The sequence below is a fragment of the Rhea pennata genome, chromosome 10 (genome assembly GCF_028389875.1).
Source record: "Rhea pennata isolate bPtePen1 chromosome 10, bPtePen1.pri, whole genome shotgun sequence".
Taxonomy (NCBI): Eukaryota; Metazoa; Chordata; class Aves; order Rheiformes; family Rheidae; genus Rhea; species Rhea pennata.
In genome coordinates, this window is record NC_084672.1 from 16,536,852 (window position 1) to 16,556,388 (window position 19,537).

The 19,537-nt window shown below is 38.7% G+C and overlaps 1 protein-coding gene across 2 annotated transcripts in view; it reads left to right on the forward strand.

The window, feature by feature from the left end:
- The first annotated feature begins 2,006 nt into the window (after nucleotides 1–2,006).
- RNF111 (ring finger protein 111) overlaps nucleotides 2,007–19,537 on the forward strand; it is a 48,331-nt gene continuing 30,800 nt past the window's right edge. The window contains exons 1-2 of one of the 2 annotated variants that reach the window (XM_062583341.1): nucleotides 2,007–2,142; nucleotides 12,014–12,909. In XM_062583341.1, the coding sequence (XP_062439325.1) occupies nucleotides 12,033–12,909 (877 nt within the window). In that variant the 5' untranslated portion in view covers nucleotides 2,007–2,142; nucleotides 12,014–12,032. Of the gene's footprint in view, nucleotides 2,143–2,328; nucleotides 2,433–12,013; nucleotides 12,910–19,537 lie in introns of those variants that run through there. The other variant, XM_062583340.1, reaches the window with a different exon arrangement.

A 19,537-nucleotide genomic window follows, 5' to 3' on the forward strand; every position in this document is an offset into this window, starting at 1 on the left:
ACTTTGCATTTTTGACCTTGCTGCTATTACTCTGGTCTTCAAGGGCATTCAGTTCTTCCCATATGATATGCTCGTTCTTCTCTGTTTTACTTTCCAGCAGATTTTATCAGCACCTTTTAGCTTCTTCTGTGCCATGGTCATTAATAAAAAAAAATCTTAATAAAAAAAAACCAAGATTGCATCAGTGTTAGTGATCTCCATTGAATCTGATATCACCTTCTTTCCACTGTTTGTTGCAATCTCTTCTCTAGCCCGGTTTATTTTTTCAATATTTCTATTTTTATACTCTTCTCCATTCTTCCCAGCTTCAGGGATTATTTCATCTGTGGCACAATGTCAGAAGGTTTACTGAAGTCCAGTTGCATGAGGCATACTGATTGATTTTTAAAAAATAAATTTCAGGTTAATCCTGCATTTTTGTCTTGATTGAATACTGAAATAAATTACTACTTTACATATGGAACCATATGAAATCATCTGTAATCCTTTCTTCTCCGTATACACGTCCAACTTTTTTTCTTTGCTGTCATGTTACACATTAAGCTGAAAAGCTTTTCGTTGTTTGTTTTCATATTATTTTCATGGTGTAACTCCTTTTACATGTAATCTCTGCTTTATTAACATCTTGGATACTCCTTTCTTTGCCAAACCTTTTCCTGCCCCGGAAGCGTGTCTTCTTTTGAAGTAGTTACTTACTGATGTAGACTCTTTCGTGAAAGCCTTTTTTCCTCGTTTGAGAAACACGTAGTTTCATCCACTTCTGGTTTAAGGAAATTTCGTTCAGAAACTCATTCCAGTAATAGCCTCCAACTCTCTTTTTTTCTCTCTCTCGTGACCATTGTCTTTGTAATAATGCAGGAGCCTTGTTTAACTCCTTCAAAATCCGTACGAGCTCTTGTATACTTACGACTGTCCCGGCCGTCCATTCAGCGTGAGATCTACTGCTGCAGATGAGCCTGCTCCTTCTGCCTCCCCCTTTTAATTAGCGCTTAGCCGGAGCAGCGCCGTGGCCGCGCATCGCTGCCCGACGGAGCGCGCAGCCCTTTCGTACCTGCTGCCTCGAGTTTCAGCTCCTGCACGGGCAGCGCTTTGGGCACCGGTGCTGCGAGGACTCGGCGCTGCCTGCCGCGCTCCGGTGTCGCCGAGACACGCGGAGGGCGCGCGGAGCCGCCGCGGAAGTGTCTGCGCGGCGCCGGCGCAAGGCTGCCTCTGCGGGGCCGGGCAGGGCGTTACCGCAGTGCGCGTACCTGGCCAGCACGGCGGCGAGGCTGCTCCTCCGCCTCTCCCAGCGGCTGCCCCGGGCGCTCGGCACCCGGAAGGGCGGCGCCATAAGGCGCCGCGGAAGGTTGGTGCGGGCCGGCGGCCGTTGGGGCGCGCGCCGCGAACCGTTGGGGCGCGCGCCGAGCGCGCTGCGGCCGGCGGCCGTTGGGGCGCGCGCCGGGAGCCGTTGGGGCGCGCGCCGAGCGCGCTGCGGCCGGCGGCCGTTGGGGCGCGCGCCGGGAGCCGTTGGGGCGCGCGCCGAGCGCGCTGCGGCCGGCGGCCGTTGGGGCGCGCGCTGCGCGCGCCCCGCCGGGGCTGCGCGCGAGGCGGGGCGCGGCGCGGCAACCCGGCTCGCTCCGTAACTCTGGCGCCTTCGCCGCGGGCGGGAGCCGCGAAGCACCGCGGCGCGAGGGGAGAAGGCCCCCGGGGGTAAAGCGCCCGCGTCCCGAGGCGGCACGGGGGCGGGCAAGCCCCGCGCCGCGCCGCGCCGCGCCGCCGCCCAGCAGGGGGCGCAGGGGGCGGCGCAGGCGCGGCCGGCGGCGGCGGCGCCTGACGGAAGGAGGGGCGCGGGCCGGCGCGGCTGCGCTTTGCGGACTGCTGTAAAGCAGCGCCGAGTGTCGCGCTGCGCCCAGGCAGGGAGCGGCGGAGGGGGCTGCGCAGCAAACAAAACCTCGGCCGCCTCGGCGCGTGTCAGCGGGGCGCGCGGCCGCGGCGCCGCCGCCGCGGGGGGCGCAGCGAAGGAGGCGGCGGCCGCGGCCTCCGGGCGGCGCCAGGCGAGCGGCGCGGGGTCCCTCCCGTGCCCGCTGGAGCCGCTTCCTCCCCGCCGACCCTGAGCGGGCCGTCGGCGGGACCCGCCTCTTCCCCCAGGCCTTGCTTTCTCAGGTACGGGGGTGCGGAGGGGGCCGGGGCCCGCGCCGTCCCCGCGGGGCACTGCCTGCCGGCGGGGGGAGCGGGCCGGGGCCCGCCCCGCCGGCGCGGCGGGGCCGCTTCGCCCCTGCTCGGCGGGCTGCCGGGGGCGCGCGGCAGGCCGGGGGACCTTCGCGGCGATCTTCTCTGCGCCTCCGTGACGCGCAGAACAAAATCTTCGCTGCAGGGAGCTATACTGCTCCTTGGGTTTTGTCTCCTTGGAAATCTGTCACAAATTCTCTATTACAAAATTGAGCTTTGCTTGGGTATGTAGTAATGTTTAATATAACGTCATTTGCTTTAGTTGCAAAGGCTGGTGTTCTGTTTCTTAACCCATATGAAAAAAAAATGTTTTTTTTCCTTTTTCCTTTTTTCTTTTCTTTTTTTCTTTCTTTTTTTTCTTTTTTTTTTCTTTTTTTTTTTTTTTTGCCTAATAAACAAGGAAGCAATGCTTATCCAGAAATGTAGGCCAGGATCTTCAGAGGTTTATAGGTTTGTAACTCTTAGTGGAAATCGGAGAGAGTTAGATATCTATGTGCTCTTTAAGGGTTTGTGAGTCAGAAATCAGGGCTAAGCACACATTTGTGCTTTTTTTTTTTCCTCTTTGAGTAAGCTTTTTCCTTGGTTGAAGATGATTACCTATGAGCAAGGCCTTGTTACTACAGCTAGTTGCATGATGCTTTTAATTCCTGATACTCAAATACCCTCACAAAAAATACATAATGTATAAGGTATGGTGTTACCTTAGTAGTCCTTCATCTTAGCGTGATCCCTCCAGAAACTAATCTTTAATCAAAATATAGAAGTTAACTGTCTGGTGTGGGTACTTAAGTAGCTTTTATCACGGTGGAATATCTGTGTTATAAATCAATGTTGGAAAATTAGGTTTTTAGGTGGTGGGATAAGGCCTTTTGTTGTCTTTACTGTAACTAGTGGAAAATTCCAAAGATATATTAATTGTGGATAGTTAGGAAAAAAAAAACTTAATGAAAATTCACGTTGAAAGATCTGGAATACTTCATAACTTTTTAAAATAAAAAGTACTTTTCCATCAATTTACTCATTTAAACATTTCTATACCTTTTTCTGTTGGATAGAGGGGTTACCTGAGGCTAAAAAAGCTGTTAGCCAAGATTATCACTGGTTCAGACTGTGCTTCCACATATGTGCGAGGGTTGATAAAGACGTGATCTTAGTTCATTTGGTAAAGGGGACATCTGGTCATCTGTCTCATGTTCTCATCCGCTATACAAAATGACCTGCCATTGAATTCGTAGGACAGGAAAGGCTATGTGCACACTTGCATTTTTTTCACTTTACTTACATACTTATGTAAGACACCAAGCTTCATGCTTTTAAAACTCTTAAGTTCTTGAGTACTTAAGCATCTATATACATATATATATATATAGATAGATAGATAGATAGATAGATTTTTTTTTTTAATTGATGATTGTAGCCCTGGCTGCTACTACTGCAATTATCTGTAGTGTGGGGTGGGAGGGGCAACAGCTCTGTTCGTATGTATTTTAGGTGTCCTTTTAAAATTTGGATGAAAACATTCTGACCTTTCTAAAGTGTTTTTTGGTAAACAATGGCTTTTGTAAAAATATATTAAGAGTATATGATAGTTGACCCATGATTTGCATTTTTCTTCAAATTAATAACTTTGCAGAACTGCCTAAACAGATCAACTGTAACTAAGTCTGATCTTTTAGTGGAGGTGGGCATGTTGTAATTATGTTTAGGTGACAGCAATTACTGTGTTTTTTCAAGATCAAGTTTCTCTCATTCCAGTTGTTTATATGTCCTCTAGTGGTGAAGATACTCTGAGAAATTTTAACTAATGGTGTGATCCCTCCCTCTGATTCCCCTTTCTCTTCCCTCCTCCCCCCGTGAACTGCAAGGGCTAAGTTGTCAGGCAGTTGAATAAATGGGGAAAAGATGAGGTGAATGAATCTTAATTCACATGTAAACAATGCTGACAGTGCAGAGAGATGGATTTGCCACAGGCAGATGCTGCATAGAGATTTCCTAACAGCTTTACTAATGCACAGCTTGCTTTAGGTCAGCTTTATCATCCTGATCTGCTCCAACTATTTGCACATCAGTGAAATAGAGAAGAGATTTATCAACATGCATATTGAATAATACTGTATAATATTTATGTGCAACATATGGATAATCATTCCCAGTCATTGTCACTTAAATTTTGTCAGCACAAATTGTAGTGGTCCGCAGCTGCCAAAATCTGCACTGCTTGTAAAACAAACATCAAAAGCACCCTGAGCCTCAGTGTCTGTGATGGGGGGGGAAAATGGTACACTTTCTTCAGTAAACAAGGTTTAAGTTGAGAGGTAATGTCTACATGAATATTTTTATTGGTGAATTAGTATCAGCCTAATGGAGGCCCCTAATTGGGCAGAAGGAAAGGGGAAAAAAAGAATATTCCTTTCAGTAAGACAACTTTTCTAATTATCTTACTGTTTTATAGTTTGTGCTTTTTGGAAAGCACTTAAGGTGATTTAAAGTCATGTCTTCCTTGGCAAATTTTTTTTTCTAAGTGAAATTTCTTTTGAGAAGGCTAGACTGATACTTTACTAGCAAGAGACTTTCTTCTGTGCATTTTATGCCAATAAAATGTAGTTCTAACACCTTGGCTGCTGTCAACAGTAAGATATTTGCTTTTACCCACTGCCACTTGGCTCTAGTGGGTGGAAAGAGTAGGGAAGTCCCTGCCGCTCTGTCTTTTCCCAGTAAACTGGTAGATCTACTTGGATTAATAACTGCAGAATCTTCAGCTTTCTGGGAGAACAGTTTGAAATTGTCTCAATGGTTAATTTCATAATTCTCACTTGCAAAGTTCTTATTAGCAATTGTGGCAAAGATTATGTCTTCATCAACAAGTGTTTGCAGAATGATACTGTGTAAGAACACTTGAATGTATCTGAAAGGTCAAAACTGCTGGAAAGACGAATAAATATATGTATTTTCTAATTTGATGGTTTTGTAATCCAGAATTTTTCTTGCTGACTCTTGAAACAATACTTTTAAAGATGGTTGAAGGAGAATACCTATTTAAGATTTTAGGTTCCAATAAAAGAACATATTTTGCCATTCTCTTATAAAAAATACAACTCCTTATTTCCAGATTCATTGCTATTATGTTTGTCTTGGAGTTCACTGAAGCCAAAACGTTCTTGGTTGCCAAATCATAATGCTTATGTCTTAAAACCATGATTTACATAGTGTTAGTTTAGTTAACTGAGTTTAAGCTTAGGACAGAGCAAAGAAATGTCTAGACTGAAGAATGTGTTTGTGAACGCCATGTTTGTCAAATCCACCTGCTTGCATTCATTGTGCAAAGCCAAGTACATTCCTTGTCCAAGTGGATACGGGTATGCCAGTGCTTTGCTGGCGCTTGATTGATGCTGAAGTTTTTATGGTGTTGTGCTATCTTAGACTGGTTTGTAGTAGATTGCAGGAGAACTTTTATTTGTCATTCATAGGACTCTGCACAGAATTGTTCTTAGCCTGCCAGCTCATCTAGCTGAGGCACATCCAGCTGTGCATGCTCTGTGCATTTTGTCTATTCCAGCTGGAATCAGGCCATACATCTAGTCCTAGGGAAGAGCTTGTCTACTTGTAGATGCTCAGTTGCTGGGTTCTGTTAAAAGATCCATGAGAAAGTGACATGATTTCAATCATCTGTCTCTAAGAAACAGTAGTGGCCTCAGAGGTGAATACTACATAGCATTACAGGCATTTTGCATCTACAGTATAGGTGGACTAAAGTTTCTGTTGCAAGATCATTGTTACACTGATCAGAGGTGACTTGTGCCTGAAGAAACAGATGTGGTCTCTGGAAAGAATTCTTCTAGAACATGAAATTAAGGAGACTGTGCTGCTCCAGAGGTTTGTTACTGGTGTATCTGCAGCTGGTTAGTTTGGTCTGAAGTTACCTTTGAGATGCCTTTGCAAAGGCTGATAAGATTAGTGTGGTATGTGAAATAACTGATTTGTTTCGCTTTGAGAGGAGGCCTTCTAGACTTTGGCTACATGACTGCTAATGATACTTCCTAGGATTGGCTGCACGGACCAGGTGAGCCTGCCTGCTTTGCTCCAGCTCATGGAGCTGTACCACTCCTCTGCAAAGCATAGATGGACTTTCATCTGGGCTGAATGTAATGGAGTGCATTTGGGAGACCATGTGCAAGAACTTGTCTTCAGACTTTGACTCATGTTATTCTGGCATAGTGTACATGAAAACAAAGGAAATTGGTTGCGGTTTGTACAGGTACTTCGCATTGTCCTATGAGTAAAGATGTTTTTGACATTACATAAGGTCAGTCCGTTCACAGCGTAATTGTGAAATACATGATGACTGCCGCTATATAAATATGCGTAGGACTTTTAACAATCAGATTGTTCTTTGTTTTCATCAATTAAAATGGGACAGTGCTCTTATAAAGCTTGTTTTTAATTAGTTTTTAGGAAACTATGTTGGCCTTCTAATTTTTGTTTGAAAAGGAAAAACAATCAAATGTGAAGAACAGTGCAATAAAGTTTCAAAATCTGATTACACTTTTATTCATAGTTAAGCTAAATATTGGATGCTTGTGACTGTGTGTTGTGTAAGTTGCCCGTGCCTGATAGGGGAGGAGTGAATAGGGCACCACTGGCCCTTCCAGGGTAGGGAGTGTTTTTTTTTTTTTTTTTTTTTCATGAACTGCTCCAGAGTTCTCTATTTGTATTGCAGCAGGGTATGATAGCATTGAGACTTGACCTCCATGGGATTGTAGTGATGGTGCAGCTTCTCAAGTGGCCTTAAATTGTCAACCTCCTTTGATGTGTTAGAATTATTCATGAATTAGTCTTGTTATGCTCTCTCCACTGAGAAACGGAAGTAACAATAATTGGAGGTTGTTTCACTTTTACTAAAGGTCTTGCATGACCTCTTTTCTAAACTTCTTTGCCCAAAAGAGTAAAAATATGGCATTTTATGAGAGGAGAAAAAAATGACTGTTGGCATTCCAAAATGCTGCTTATATACAGTACTTTTATTTGCTGGTCCATTCTTAAAGCTTTTTGATAGTTGGGTTTGTCAGTTCATGTACCTACTGTGGTAAAAACTATATACAAAACATTTAAGATTTCTGTGTTCAAACCAGACCTCAACAAAGAGGTTTTCTCATGAAGATAATAGTACTACTGTTATTAGCTTATCAGAATAAAAAGTAACTTTAAATCTAAAATCTAATAGAAGCCATGTATTATAAAGAGCATTAATTTTACAAGTTAGTGGTTGGCTCTGTTAGCATATGCAAAGAGAAAAGCAATTAGGAGTGAATAGAGGAAATTAAAGGAGCTACAAAGGATAGAAAATTCCCTTTTGTAAAACTCTTCAATAGCTTCTCCAGTATATGTAGCAACTTGGATCAATACATAAAATATTTCTGTATTATCTCAGACCTTTTAGAAGTGGAAGTTGCTCTGTGCTTGCTGAGGTGGTGGTGGTGGTGGTATGTCTGCCAGCTCTTGCTAGCCTCCAGAGCTGCCTTCTGTAGAATTCTTATCTACATGAGCCCCTAGGCTTAACCTTGGATATCTGAGTTGCTTGTTAAATGGATTCAGGTTCTGTGTGGTGGAGAGTGCATAAGGGCACAGGGAAATTACTGTATTTGTAGTGAGAGAGGAAGGGGGACAACATGCTACTAACTTCTTCATATATGCAGCTTTTCTGTGTGCTGCTTTTTATCAAGTTGTCTGGTGCTTTAGTCAAATACAAGATACTCGAATAAACTTTTGACTAGCGAGGTTTAGGTATGTGTGTATTATCTGAACTGGTGAAATGAAAGGATGCAAGAGTTGTGTTCTTTCATGATTCGGAATCTAGTCATACTTTTTAGAGAGGGACTTAGAATAACTGTTTTACTTATTTATACTTTTCTGATACCTGTCTTAAGTTAAAAACTTAATGAAGGGCTGTTAAATGGCTAAAATATGTTACCCCTTTTTTCCTTCTTAAGATCTTGGCTCTGCAAGTTAGGGCAAATGCTTTAAGAAAGAGGAATACTTCCATGCTGATTAAACTTATTTATTGCATCTTGTTGATTTTTGAAAAAGCTTCTGAGGACTACTTTTAGCTAATGGGAGATTTTGTAGGATCTTCTAAATGTTTACTAATAGATTATCTCATTCCCAAATCGTGTTAATCGCTTGCATAGTATTTTTGTAGGCTCTCCTAAAGCTTGTCTTAAAGTTAGTGCAAAAGCATCGGACTTGTAAGTAATATTCATATTTTGTGCATTTCAGTACTGAAAATACTTGAGATTACTTGGAATCTAGTTAAAAAGTCATGGTTTGAAGAATTGTTTTCTGTGGCCATCACTAATTATTCTACTTCTCACTTCTACTTTTTCAATTGCAAAAAACAAAAGTCTCACTGCTTTTAATTTAGGTTTTTGGCTCTGAAAATGATTATTTTAAGATAGTGTTCTTAGATTAAATTTAAAATAAAAGAACCAACCTGCTTTTTTTTTTTCTTTTTTAAATCATACATATGATCTTCCTACCTACTGCCTTTTTAGGTCAAATTTTCAGTTCAAAGGTTTGTAATAGCATTTCTAAATAGTGAATGAATGGACTATTTGTAATTGTTGATTGCAACCATTCTTTCCAAAAACACAGTCCAATTTAAGCTGTTGTGTAATTTTTAATCAAAAGCCAGCAGCTCTCTGTGAGTAAATACTCCTTCGAGCTCTGTATTGGTTAGCAGAAATGTAGAATTTTTGATTGCTCACTTAATTCTAAGTTACTGTGCACTTTTCAATCCTTATTTGATTGCAAATGTACCAAATATTTGAATCTGAGTTAGCTGGCTATTATATTCAGGTCACTTGTTAGACTAAAAGCTAGTACAGTGTCAGATGCACTAGATTTCATTGTATGGTGGTTTGGTGTTTTTGTCATCCTAAAGTAGTTTGAGGTTTCTCAAAGTGTAAGCTTTCTTGCTTTATTACAGATGCTGTCACACTGAAGTACGGAGTTATTTAAGTTACAGCAAAAAAAATAATAAAGTAGACAGAGCTTATACAAAGGTGGTTATGTTCAGAATGCAAAACTTACACTCTACTGTAAAAATCTCTACCAGTATGAAAGAGTAAAACAGGAAAAAGACCAAGGGATTCAATGAGTAGAATTGAATCCTTTTGTAAACTAGCGCATGATTGTGCTAGTATAATAAGAAAGTATTATTTTTTACTCAGACTTTATTTCTTAAGAAAATTTCAGAATTAAATAAACTTTTTTTTTTTTTTTTTTAATCCTGTTAAAAGGACAGGAAACTTTGTCATGAATAGGCTGGATATGTAGTATAAGATGGTAACTCATGATTATCTTCAAAGGAATTAGGCTATCTCAGTAAGTTAACATTTTTTCCCAAGGATTTTTCTGACATACTTGTGATTAAAATACAGGATTGTTTGGGGGGGGGAGGGAGGGAGTGGCTTTATCATAGACTGTGGAAAAGTTTGACTAAGTGTTTTACTTCCATGAAACAGTGGTGCATAAATATTGTACAAAAAATACTGCCTTAAGATATCCCTGTGAAGATTAGAAAAAAATTATGCTCCTTGCTTTCTGTATGCATGTAACAGATTTGAATTCTGTTTTGCTATCCTTCTCTAAAATATTACAAAATGGAAGTTTAGGTCTTAATTTTTCCAAAGAAAGATGGTGTGTGTATATATGGAGGTGTGCATCTATTCAAGGAGGAGTACTTTTTTAGATACTGTTTGGTATAGATCTCACATTTAACAGTAATTGTTGAGAATATTTGTAGAATTCTCCATGAGATCATCCAAATGGATCTTTTCAGCTAGGCTACTAGGATTCTCAAGATTCTTGATCTGTTTGGAAAGTTCCAGTGGATTTTGTGGCTTCTTTAGATAATAGTATTGCAGTATTTGTGCATTATGCAAATTTTTTATTCCAGTCTACTTCACTTGAATTATTTTAATTGCTTATAACTATGAAGAGAACAGTGTGTCTGGAATACCACTTTGATTTATACCCCTTGCAAACTCAGATAAGGCATACTTAAGAGTCTGTTAGAAACAACTAGCTCACAGCTGCTTCTGAAAGCATCAGTATATGGAAACAGTCTCAGAAATCTTGATTTGGCCTTGTGCTATAGTCTCAATCTTGTTCAAGTCATAGAACACAAAATCAAAACAAGAGCATTATATGTTAGCAACAAATGTAGGAAAGTGTTAAAATTGAAGAAGTAATTTAGAGGTTCAGGCAGAAGATCATGGAGCTGTGTAGCTAATACTACTTAGCCTACCACAGATCATGTTGTTGCTGCCTTAGACTTTTTCATGGCCTTATGGATATTCCTCCTGTGCTGATGGAGGATCTTTATTTCCACACAGGGTATAGACAGACACATTTCTTGAGCAGCCTTCTGGTTGTTTAGTGCAGCCTGTTTTAAGTCAGATGTAGCTGTTCATGTGCTTATATTATGAATCAGGTTGGTGTCTAACTTGGTTGTGAGACTTGTTTTTCAGATGGATCATTTCTGCAGTCTGGTACAGTGGTTGGCTACAAAAATATTTCCGCCAAAAGAGCTCAGGAGATGTTCCTTCAAACCTGGAAGGGGGAAGAGGGAGCACTTAACTGCTTAGAGTAGTAAAAGTGTCAAATGTCTACTGTGATTTTATTTGTTTGGGGCACAAATTAGGAATGTTACTCTGAGTAAAGAGTGCTTGCACTCTTAGTGTAGTGGAACAGAATACTTGTGTCACTTTCTTATGAGAATTTAAAAAGAAAACAGAGATCCTAGATGAAGCAGATTGAGAGAGCTGAATATATTACTGAGAGAACTGAATATATTACTGAGGCTATTATTACTCTCAAAAGTCTTCCAGTACAGAAGAGTTTCTTTGGAACAGCCTTTGGAGGCTAACATTGTTGCATGTTCATAGCCTGTGGTTGTGACAGTGAAGGGAACTTCCCTGGCACCAACCATTGAAGGAACATGTGATATGATATGCTCAGTTTCTCTTGCAGGAGAGAGTCAAAGGTACATGGACTGAAAATAGTGGTATCTGTACACTGCTCTACACCATTGATGCAACTGTAGATTTCTTCAAAATTTTTTTTGTTAATTTATCCCAGAATAATGAGGTTCAGATGTCTCCTGTTTTATTCCTTTACTTGTCAGAAAATAATCACGACTAATTTTTTTTAACAGCTCAGTTGTCACCATACTACCCTATCTATTGTATGTGAGATATTTACATGTACTGGATTTCTGCAGAACCAGGAATTCCAACGTTGAGAATTCCTTGAGATAACTTTTAAATGGAGTTGAAGAAAACTATCCGTTTATACAGTTATAGGGGAAGACATAGGCCTCGTTAAGCACAGTTTAGCTGATAACTAAATACTGGATTTATTTAGCTTAAGTTTGGGTAACTTTACATTGTAAACAGTAGTCTGTAAAACTCTTGTGCTTAAGCAATGGTTAAAAAATTATTCTTCAGTCATGATACACTGATACTTGCTCTGTGAAAGTGATAGAGTGTATGATTTGCTGACTACAGTTTAAGAACTATTCTTAAATACAAGCCTTAATTCAAAGTTCTGTCTTAATTTTGAATTAAGTTGTCAAGCCGTATTCTTAATATTGTTATGAAACAGTTGTTTTTCATTTACTGCTCTTCTGCTTTTCCCACTGTTATTAGTCTAAGCAGTAAATGACTTCTATTATTTTAGTTTTGCTCTAACAAAAATGAAAGTTCTAATGCTTGTTTTTCTTCATGCATATCTATTTTATTTCTAGGCCTTTCTTAAAACTTTCCATGTCTAAATGGACTCCTGAATGTAATATAGTCTATACTTTAAAAGCGGATATGAAGAGTGAAGTTCCTTCTGATGCACCAAAGAGACAGGAGAGTCTGAAGGGGATCCTCTTGAACCCTGAGCCTATTGAGGCAGCCAAAAGCTTCCCTGCAGAGGTTGAGATGATTGCCAGTAAAGTAGGGAATGAGTTCTCTCACTTATGTGGTGATTCTCAAAAGCAGAAGGACATGAATGGCAACCGTACAGACCAAGACAAAAGTATTGTGGTGCGAAAAAAACGCAAGAGCCAGCAGGCTGGTCCTTCATATACTCAAAATTGTCCTGATAAAGAAAACCAAGGAATCTTAGGATTAAGACAGCATCTAGAAACACAGAGTGAAGACAATGATTCTTCTTTTAGTGACTGTATCTCTTCACCTTCATCTAGCCTACATTTTGGAGACTCTGACACAGTAACATCTGATGAAGAAAAAGATGCTCCTGTCAGGCACCCTCAGGCAGTGTTGAATACTACAGGTAGAACTCACAGCGCAAGGTCACAAAAGTGGCCTCGGACTGAGGCGGATTCTGTACCTGGATTATTAATGAAAAGGCCCTGTTTTCACAGTAGTTCGTTGAGAAGACTTCCATATAGGAAGAGATTTGTGAAAACTAGTTCCTCACAGCGAACCCAAAACCAAAAAGAACGAATTTTAATGCAGAGAAAAAAACGAGAAGTGTTAGCTCGAAGAAAGTATGCTTTACTGCCCAGCTCTAGCAGTTCCAGTGAGAATGATCTCAGTAGTGAATCTTCCTCCAGTTCATCTACTGAAGGGGAGGAAGACTTGTTTGTTTCACCTAGCGAAAACCACCAGAACAGTACAACTGTTGCTTCAGGTAAAACTAAATTCTTGAGGTATTTCTGTTAGTGAGTTTCATCATGTAAAATATACTTTTTTTTTGTAGGTGCTTTGGAGCAGTTGTCTGTCTTTTTGAGGAACTTGCACTACAGACAGACATTTATCATGATGATAATATGAACATTATGCTATAAATTCTTGATGGGAAAAGTACATTTCAGAACTTTCAATATAATTAATCAGATGTAAAATCCTTTAATGGAAGAGATAAAGTTAATGATACCTAACAATCTGCTGGCAGATTGATGAATCTGCTTAGTCATATGTTGTGGAGTTGCTTCATTTTTAATTGTTAAATTGTGTCAAAGGTGTTGACTATTACAATTTTGTTAACAAGTTGAAGGAATAGCAATTCTGTCTGGTTTAAGAATGTAGAAAGAGACATCAATAACATCTGCTAATAAAATTAACTGAGTACTGTTTATTAATAAAAATAGTCATTGTGATAGTCTGAAACAGTTTTCAGTATTAGCTATAATATTACAATAAGAAGAAAATATTCAAAGTTCTTGAAGCTGTGTAAAGCTGTCTGTTATGTGTCTGGCTGGTGCTTTGCCTATGTAAGTTTAATGCAGAAATTCTACAGTTAATTTACATAGACACTTCTCTAGTATGTATTGGCATAATATTTTAGGGCATGCTTGGGTGCTAATGATTTTTTTTTTCCCCCTCTAATTATCTTAGATTTCCTTTCTTAAATATGCGAAGTGAAAGGCAGTTACAGATTTGCCAGTAGCATTCACAATGTCGTATTTATGCCTTCTATGACTCATTCCAGCTCTTCTAAAGAGAGGAAGTTGATACACAGGATAAGCATAGTGTTAGTCTGTGCAGCCATGTTGTATGTATCTATTGTCTAGTGACTAATTCATTTTAGAAAATGAAACAATATCAGGGACTGTCCTGATCTTTCCTCTGAGGAAAAAATGATTGATGTTGCAAGGACAGGTTAATATGTTGTTGTTTATTTGGGAGGAGATGGAGAGGAGTGTGTGTGTGTGTGAGTGTGTGTATGTTAATGTCAGGGCAGCATTTGTGCTAGGAAAGAACCAGAGTACTAAATAGTGTAGATTATTATCTATTACCCACTGTAGAAGGAAATCAATTGCATGTTTTTCTTCAATATAATGTTTTAATACAAAAAGTAAAATTTATAATACAGAAATTTCATTAGTGTGGTGCTAGGATTGCGTGAATAACTCAAGATGAGAAAATCCAAACCAGAAAGATTATTGCACAGCTTTAATTTGTGGAGAAAGAAATGTAATTTTTTAAAGCTTAAAATTGCACTTCTGACACGTGTATCGAACCTCATTGCAAAGATGAGAGTTGTAAATAATTAACTTTTTTCTGAGATGTCTACATTTATTTTAAAAATCAGTTTGGAAAACTTATGTTAACATTTTCGGTTTCAAGGTTAATTGTCTTCCCATTTTCAGAGAAGACTGGGATTACTTGCAACTGTAAGATCATATAGGACCATTAATAAAGGTCCTTTTATGCGAAAGCACGTACACAGTACCATGCAGCAGTGAAGGCTCTAAATGCATTACAAAATGTTGGTTATGGCTTCTCAAGCAAAATCTAGTTCTATCCAGAATAAATATATTTAGAGAAGAGTGTCAATGTTTTTAAATGTATTTGAACTGTTAAAAGTTACTGTCATTCTCTTACCACAAGTTGAGTTAACTCCACTTTGTACTTGGAAGTGTGGAACATAAGTATTTCCATACTGAAGGTTTCCATAACATTTTTTTTTAAAAAAATGTTTTGGAGACAGATCAGATCTTTTTAAGAATGGATACAGTAATCAATGAATATTCAGGTAACTTCTGATAATTCAGTGATTCAGCATGATGCTATTTTGGTGGTAGGAAGACTGGAATTTGCAGTGTATTTCATTCAGTTATGTGGAAATGTGAATATGTTGTCCAGTAACTTTTATACTGCTTGAAAAACATGTTTGAATCATTTATGAAGTGATGTTTATTCTCGTGTCATGAAGGAAAAAATGTTTAGCTCTACACCAGTTAATTTTAGATAAATACTAACACATTCAGTTACTAAGTTGTAACTGAAGTAAGGTATGCTTTAAAGAAGGTGTCTTTTAGCAGTTGCACCTCAGGATGAAGATATGCAGTGAGCAGTTAAGTAATTCTGACTTATTTTGCCTGTGAATAAGAAGAGGTGTTTTCAGTGGAAATATGCATTGATGGGAAGGTTTTGAGCATGTAATTTACATCAGAGATACAAGTGTGTTCAGCTTTCTGTTCTACAACTCTCCTAATTTTAGTGAAACTGTGTGTGCTTAACCATTTATACAGGTTTCTGCTGTTACATAAGACACTTATTGAGTTAATTGGGACAAAAATGGGGCCAGTTGGGAAAGTAACTATGCAATTTCTCTATACAGTGAGAAAGCAGGATGGTGTTTCTATGAGGAAAGGATTGTATTGCTAGTAATGCTTTCCTAGCCCTTTGATGTTAGAGATTGGTGCTGACCTCTTCCCTACTGCCCCAAGAGTGGCACATGCAAGTTAGTATAAATCTGTTGAAAAATATATTGAAGCTCAAATAGAATTTTCACTAAGAATTAGGCTTGTAGCATATATGTGAAATTATTAGAGGACAGACTAGGAAGAGAAGAAAAGGAAAAAAAATGCAATTTAAATTTAAAGGAAATAACTGAATTCTTAAGAAAGAGTCATCACTGATTGGTCTGTTGCCTGCTTAATAGCAATTTATGTTAAGGATATGTGGCAGAAATTTTTGAGAGATAATAAATCGTTGAGAGTGTACAGACCTATAGATTTTTTTTTTGTCACAAAGGTGAAAGGAGATCAACTTTGTTACTGTTGCCACATTGTAGTGAAGCTTCCCTGCTATACAGATACTTGGGTTTTTTTGTTGTTTTTTTTTTTCAACATGGATAGATATACAGGGGCTGGGAGTATCAACTGGACACAGCTGAACTTTAGACACAAGCTAAACTGTAACAAGTTTGTAGCTTTACATGGTGTGAGTTGGCAGTAAAGCTGAACTCCAGGAAATGAGAAAGTGTCAGTACAGAAAAGTTGTGTGGAATTTTGCATAGTCATAAAACTGACCTAATAGCGCTTGAAATTCTTTCCGGTCTGACATGTTACTTTGTATCTTTGAATAGCAAGTACTAGACAGGCCTTGCCTCCTTCCTTAGAATATAATGCTGATGGTAAGCTGCTGTAGTTTTCGTTCAAAGAGGCTTGAAATAGACTTCTATTACAAAAGAATGAGACTGAATTTATTCCGTTCTGTCCTCTTGATTCTACTAAGGGTTTTGTTTCTGATTTCCAAGAGCATTGAATATAGACACGTGATATTCTAAAAGTCAGAGTTGTGAAAACGTTAATCTGAAGTGGTGCATATTTATTTTAACAGATTTCTGTGAACACTGGAAGATGTTGGAGTGGAATGAAGGTGGAAATTAACTACCTGTTGTTAGAGTAGTTAATTATTTTTCCTTTATCTTATCCCTCTGAAACGGAAGTGTTCTCTACTATCTCCTCAGTAACTAATGCAGCTCATAATTCACAGTTCTTATCTCAGTAGCGTTAGTAGGCAACGAAGTAAATACATATCTCTTCTACTCTTCCTGTTACTAGAAAAGGTGCAGGGAAGAACAGAAAAGGGGTGAAGAAAGAAGCACATGGCTTTGTAAGCAATAATCTTATTAACTTTTATTACATTGCAGATATTTAAAGCTCCAATTCACATTTACTGATAGGTATAGCTAGAATGGTTAATGTGGAATTCACTTCAGTGTTTCCCTATAATGACCATAGTTTTCTGTGCTGATAAGACCTTAGTTCTAGAATTAGGTTTGGCTTGCTGTAGCCTTGTCATTAGAACTAAGGTGTGTGTGCTTGTTTAATGATAGTACAGTTTTGGATTAGCTCATGTATATAGTTCACAATTGGACAAGATCCTTTAAATTCTGCCTGTTAGCTCTTTTCCACTGGGGTGTAAGCTCCTAAACAATTTGTATGTTCTTGAAGATTTTCCCTGTTTTACTCGGCTATTAAAAAGTGTGTTTCAAGTAAGTCTCAAGTAAAGAAAAACTGATCTTCTAACCTAGTTCTTAAAAGCTGTGAAAGTTGAAAAGAGTACTTACCGAAACTTAGTAGGAGATCTACTTCAGCTTGAAGTAGATAACCATGTAATGATCCTTAAACTCACTGCCACAAATACTGTGGAGGCAGATAGTAGAAGAAAGTTTAAAAAGGAATTAGACATGTTCACAGACAACTGTCTATAAACAGGGAATAAGCAATAATGTGCTCTCTGACATCTATAATGCTGTGTTGGGTGATATGAGAGATTTTTGACTAACGATTGTAGCCAGAATTTTTTTTGCTCTCACCAGATAGTTCTGCCTGTTGCTGCTGACAGAGAATGTCAGCCTTGATGGGCCAGTGATGTGATCCAGTGAAAGACTGAAACTTCAGAGCAAATCTGCTCTATCACTGGAGCTTTTTGTTTTAAACTTCTGTTTTCCCCAGACCACATAGTCCTTCTGTAAGCTTGTGGTATGGTCAAGCTGTCTCATTTGAATTTGTATGTTATGAATCTCCTTTGCTATTTTACATGCATTTATTTTGCAATAGTATGCAGTTAAATTAGAAAAAATATTGCAATAGCTACTGTCCATGAAGGACAACAGTCAGCAAAATGTAAATTTGGATATTGGGCCAGCAATATTTCTGTCCTTAATGGGACATTGGTGCTGATGACTAATTATTAGTTGATCTCTGACTGTGAGTCAGAGCTATGCCATGATCTTTTAGAGTTAAGTAGTACTGTGTATAAAGCAAAGCTTAGAGTCTATTGTGTATAATTTTTGGCTAATTACAGTATTTGATAGTATTTGACTCCCAAAACTGCATGTTGTCTATTAATAGTACCTAGCAGATAATTCTGACATAATTAACAATTTTCTGGGGAACATATATGCTATATTTAAAGATTTAAATATTGGGGTACGGAGTATTACATTTTTAAAAATGTAATGTTCTACTTACTAAATCATTTTAATCTTTGACGTAGTGTTAAAAATATTTGGGATTTTCTAAGGGGTGAAACCACTTTTTGACATGTTTGAATTTGGATTCATGCCAGGATACTCCAGTGTAGTTGGCTGAATGCTAGTTTTAATACTAGACTTTAAAAATACTAGACTTAAAAGAAAAAAAAAAAAAAAAGGTGTGTGTGTGTGAGGGGGGGAGGTCTCCTGGAGAGAATGAAAAAGAAATACTGTATATTTGAAAAATGATTATTAGTTACATACAAAACCTAATTACTAAGCATGTTAATATTTGAGGTAATATTTGGTGGTTTGCATGCATTGTAAAATATAATCCATTGGCTATGGATAGGGCAGGAAACTCAAATCAAATGGACTCTAATAAAACTCTTGTTGTAATTTTCAGAAGTTTTGTTTTTAGCCAGTTCATTTAAAATGTAGAGTGAGTCTAATGGCAGCCTCAAGGCTAATTTAGTCACAAACAACTAGAGTATAATTTGCTTATTATGTTTTGTTGTTCAGGAGGTGGCAAAGAGACATAGTTTATGCCTGTGGAAGAGTAATTTTTTCTTTGGTATATAACCATAACTATTATACTTGCAGTAATGCAAAGTACCTGCCATAGATTTACACAACTTTTTTTTGCTACTGCCAGTCTGGTTACTCTTCCCCCACCACTCCGTGCTGGGAGAGGGGAGAGCACCTTCAAGGAATATAGAATTAGTGTATAGTACCACTCTAATTATACATATTTGGCTGTTCTCTTGCAGACTCAATGTAGACAATACATAGAGTAAGACAGTAGTAGTTATACCTTAAGTAACATTGAATTTACTTACCTTTTCAGTCTGGAATGAATGTTGATTTTAATGCATGGATTGGTGTGTACATTAAAGCAAGTAAATACACTGTACCTTGTCATTATGGACAGTGTAAAAACGTCTCTCATAGTAGACTGCAAGGTCAAAATATTTGCATGTATTTCTCAGCATTAATTTTATCTGGTGTATTTCTGGGAATTTTTTTTGTTCTCCATACCCTTCTGCCACCAGTATGTTTTGTCAATAATTTAGTACATTAAAGCAAGGATTTACTGAAATGCCAAATTCTGTTTTATTTATGTCCTACTAAATAACAGCAGGAAATACAAGTTCTTGGTACATATGCAGCAAATATATAGACACAGATACTTTCAGGATTTGTTCATTTGTTTACTGCTTATGTGTAGCCATAGATTCATCGGATGGCTTGTAAGAATTATGTATGTGATAAATATTCGAGGTTTGCAAGTGCTTCCAAATTCTTTCCAGCAAATATTTTTAGAAGCAATATAGCAAAACCTCTGGAAATCCCTTTTTGTATTTATGGACATCAGTCGCCTCACTAAAGAAGATTTCTTCTCCCTGACGGGGTGATGCCCTTTTAAAATTCACGTCAAACTAGCTTGTACTACTCAAAGTGAAATCTCAGTAAAATTCAACTTCAGGCACCTAACCTGCAGACTTACATTATGGGAAACTACAGAAACATTATGGCTTTGCTAGAA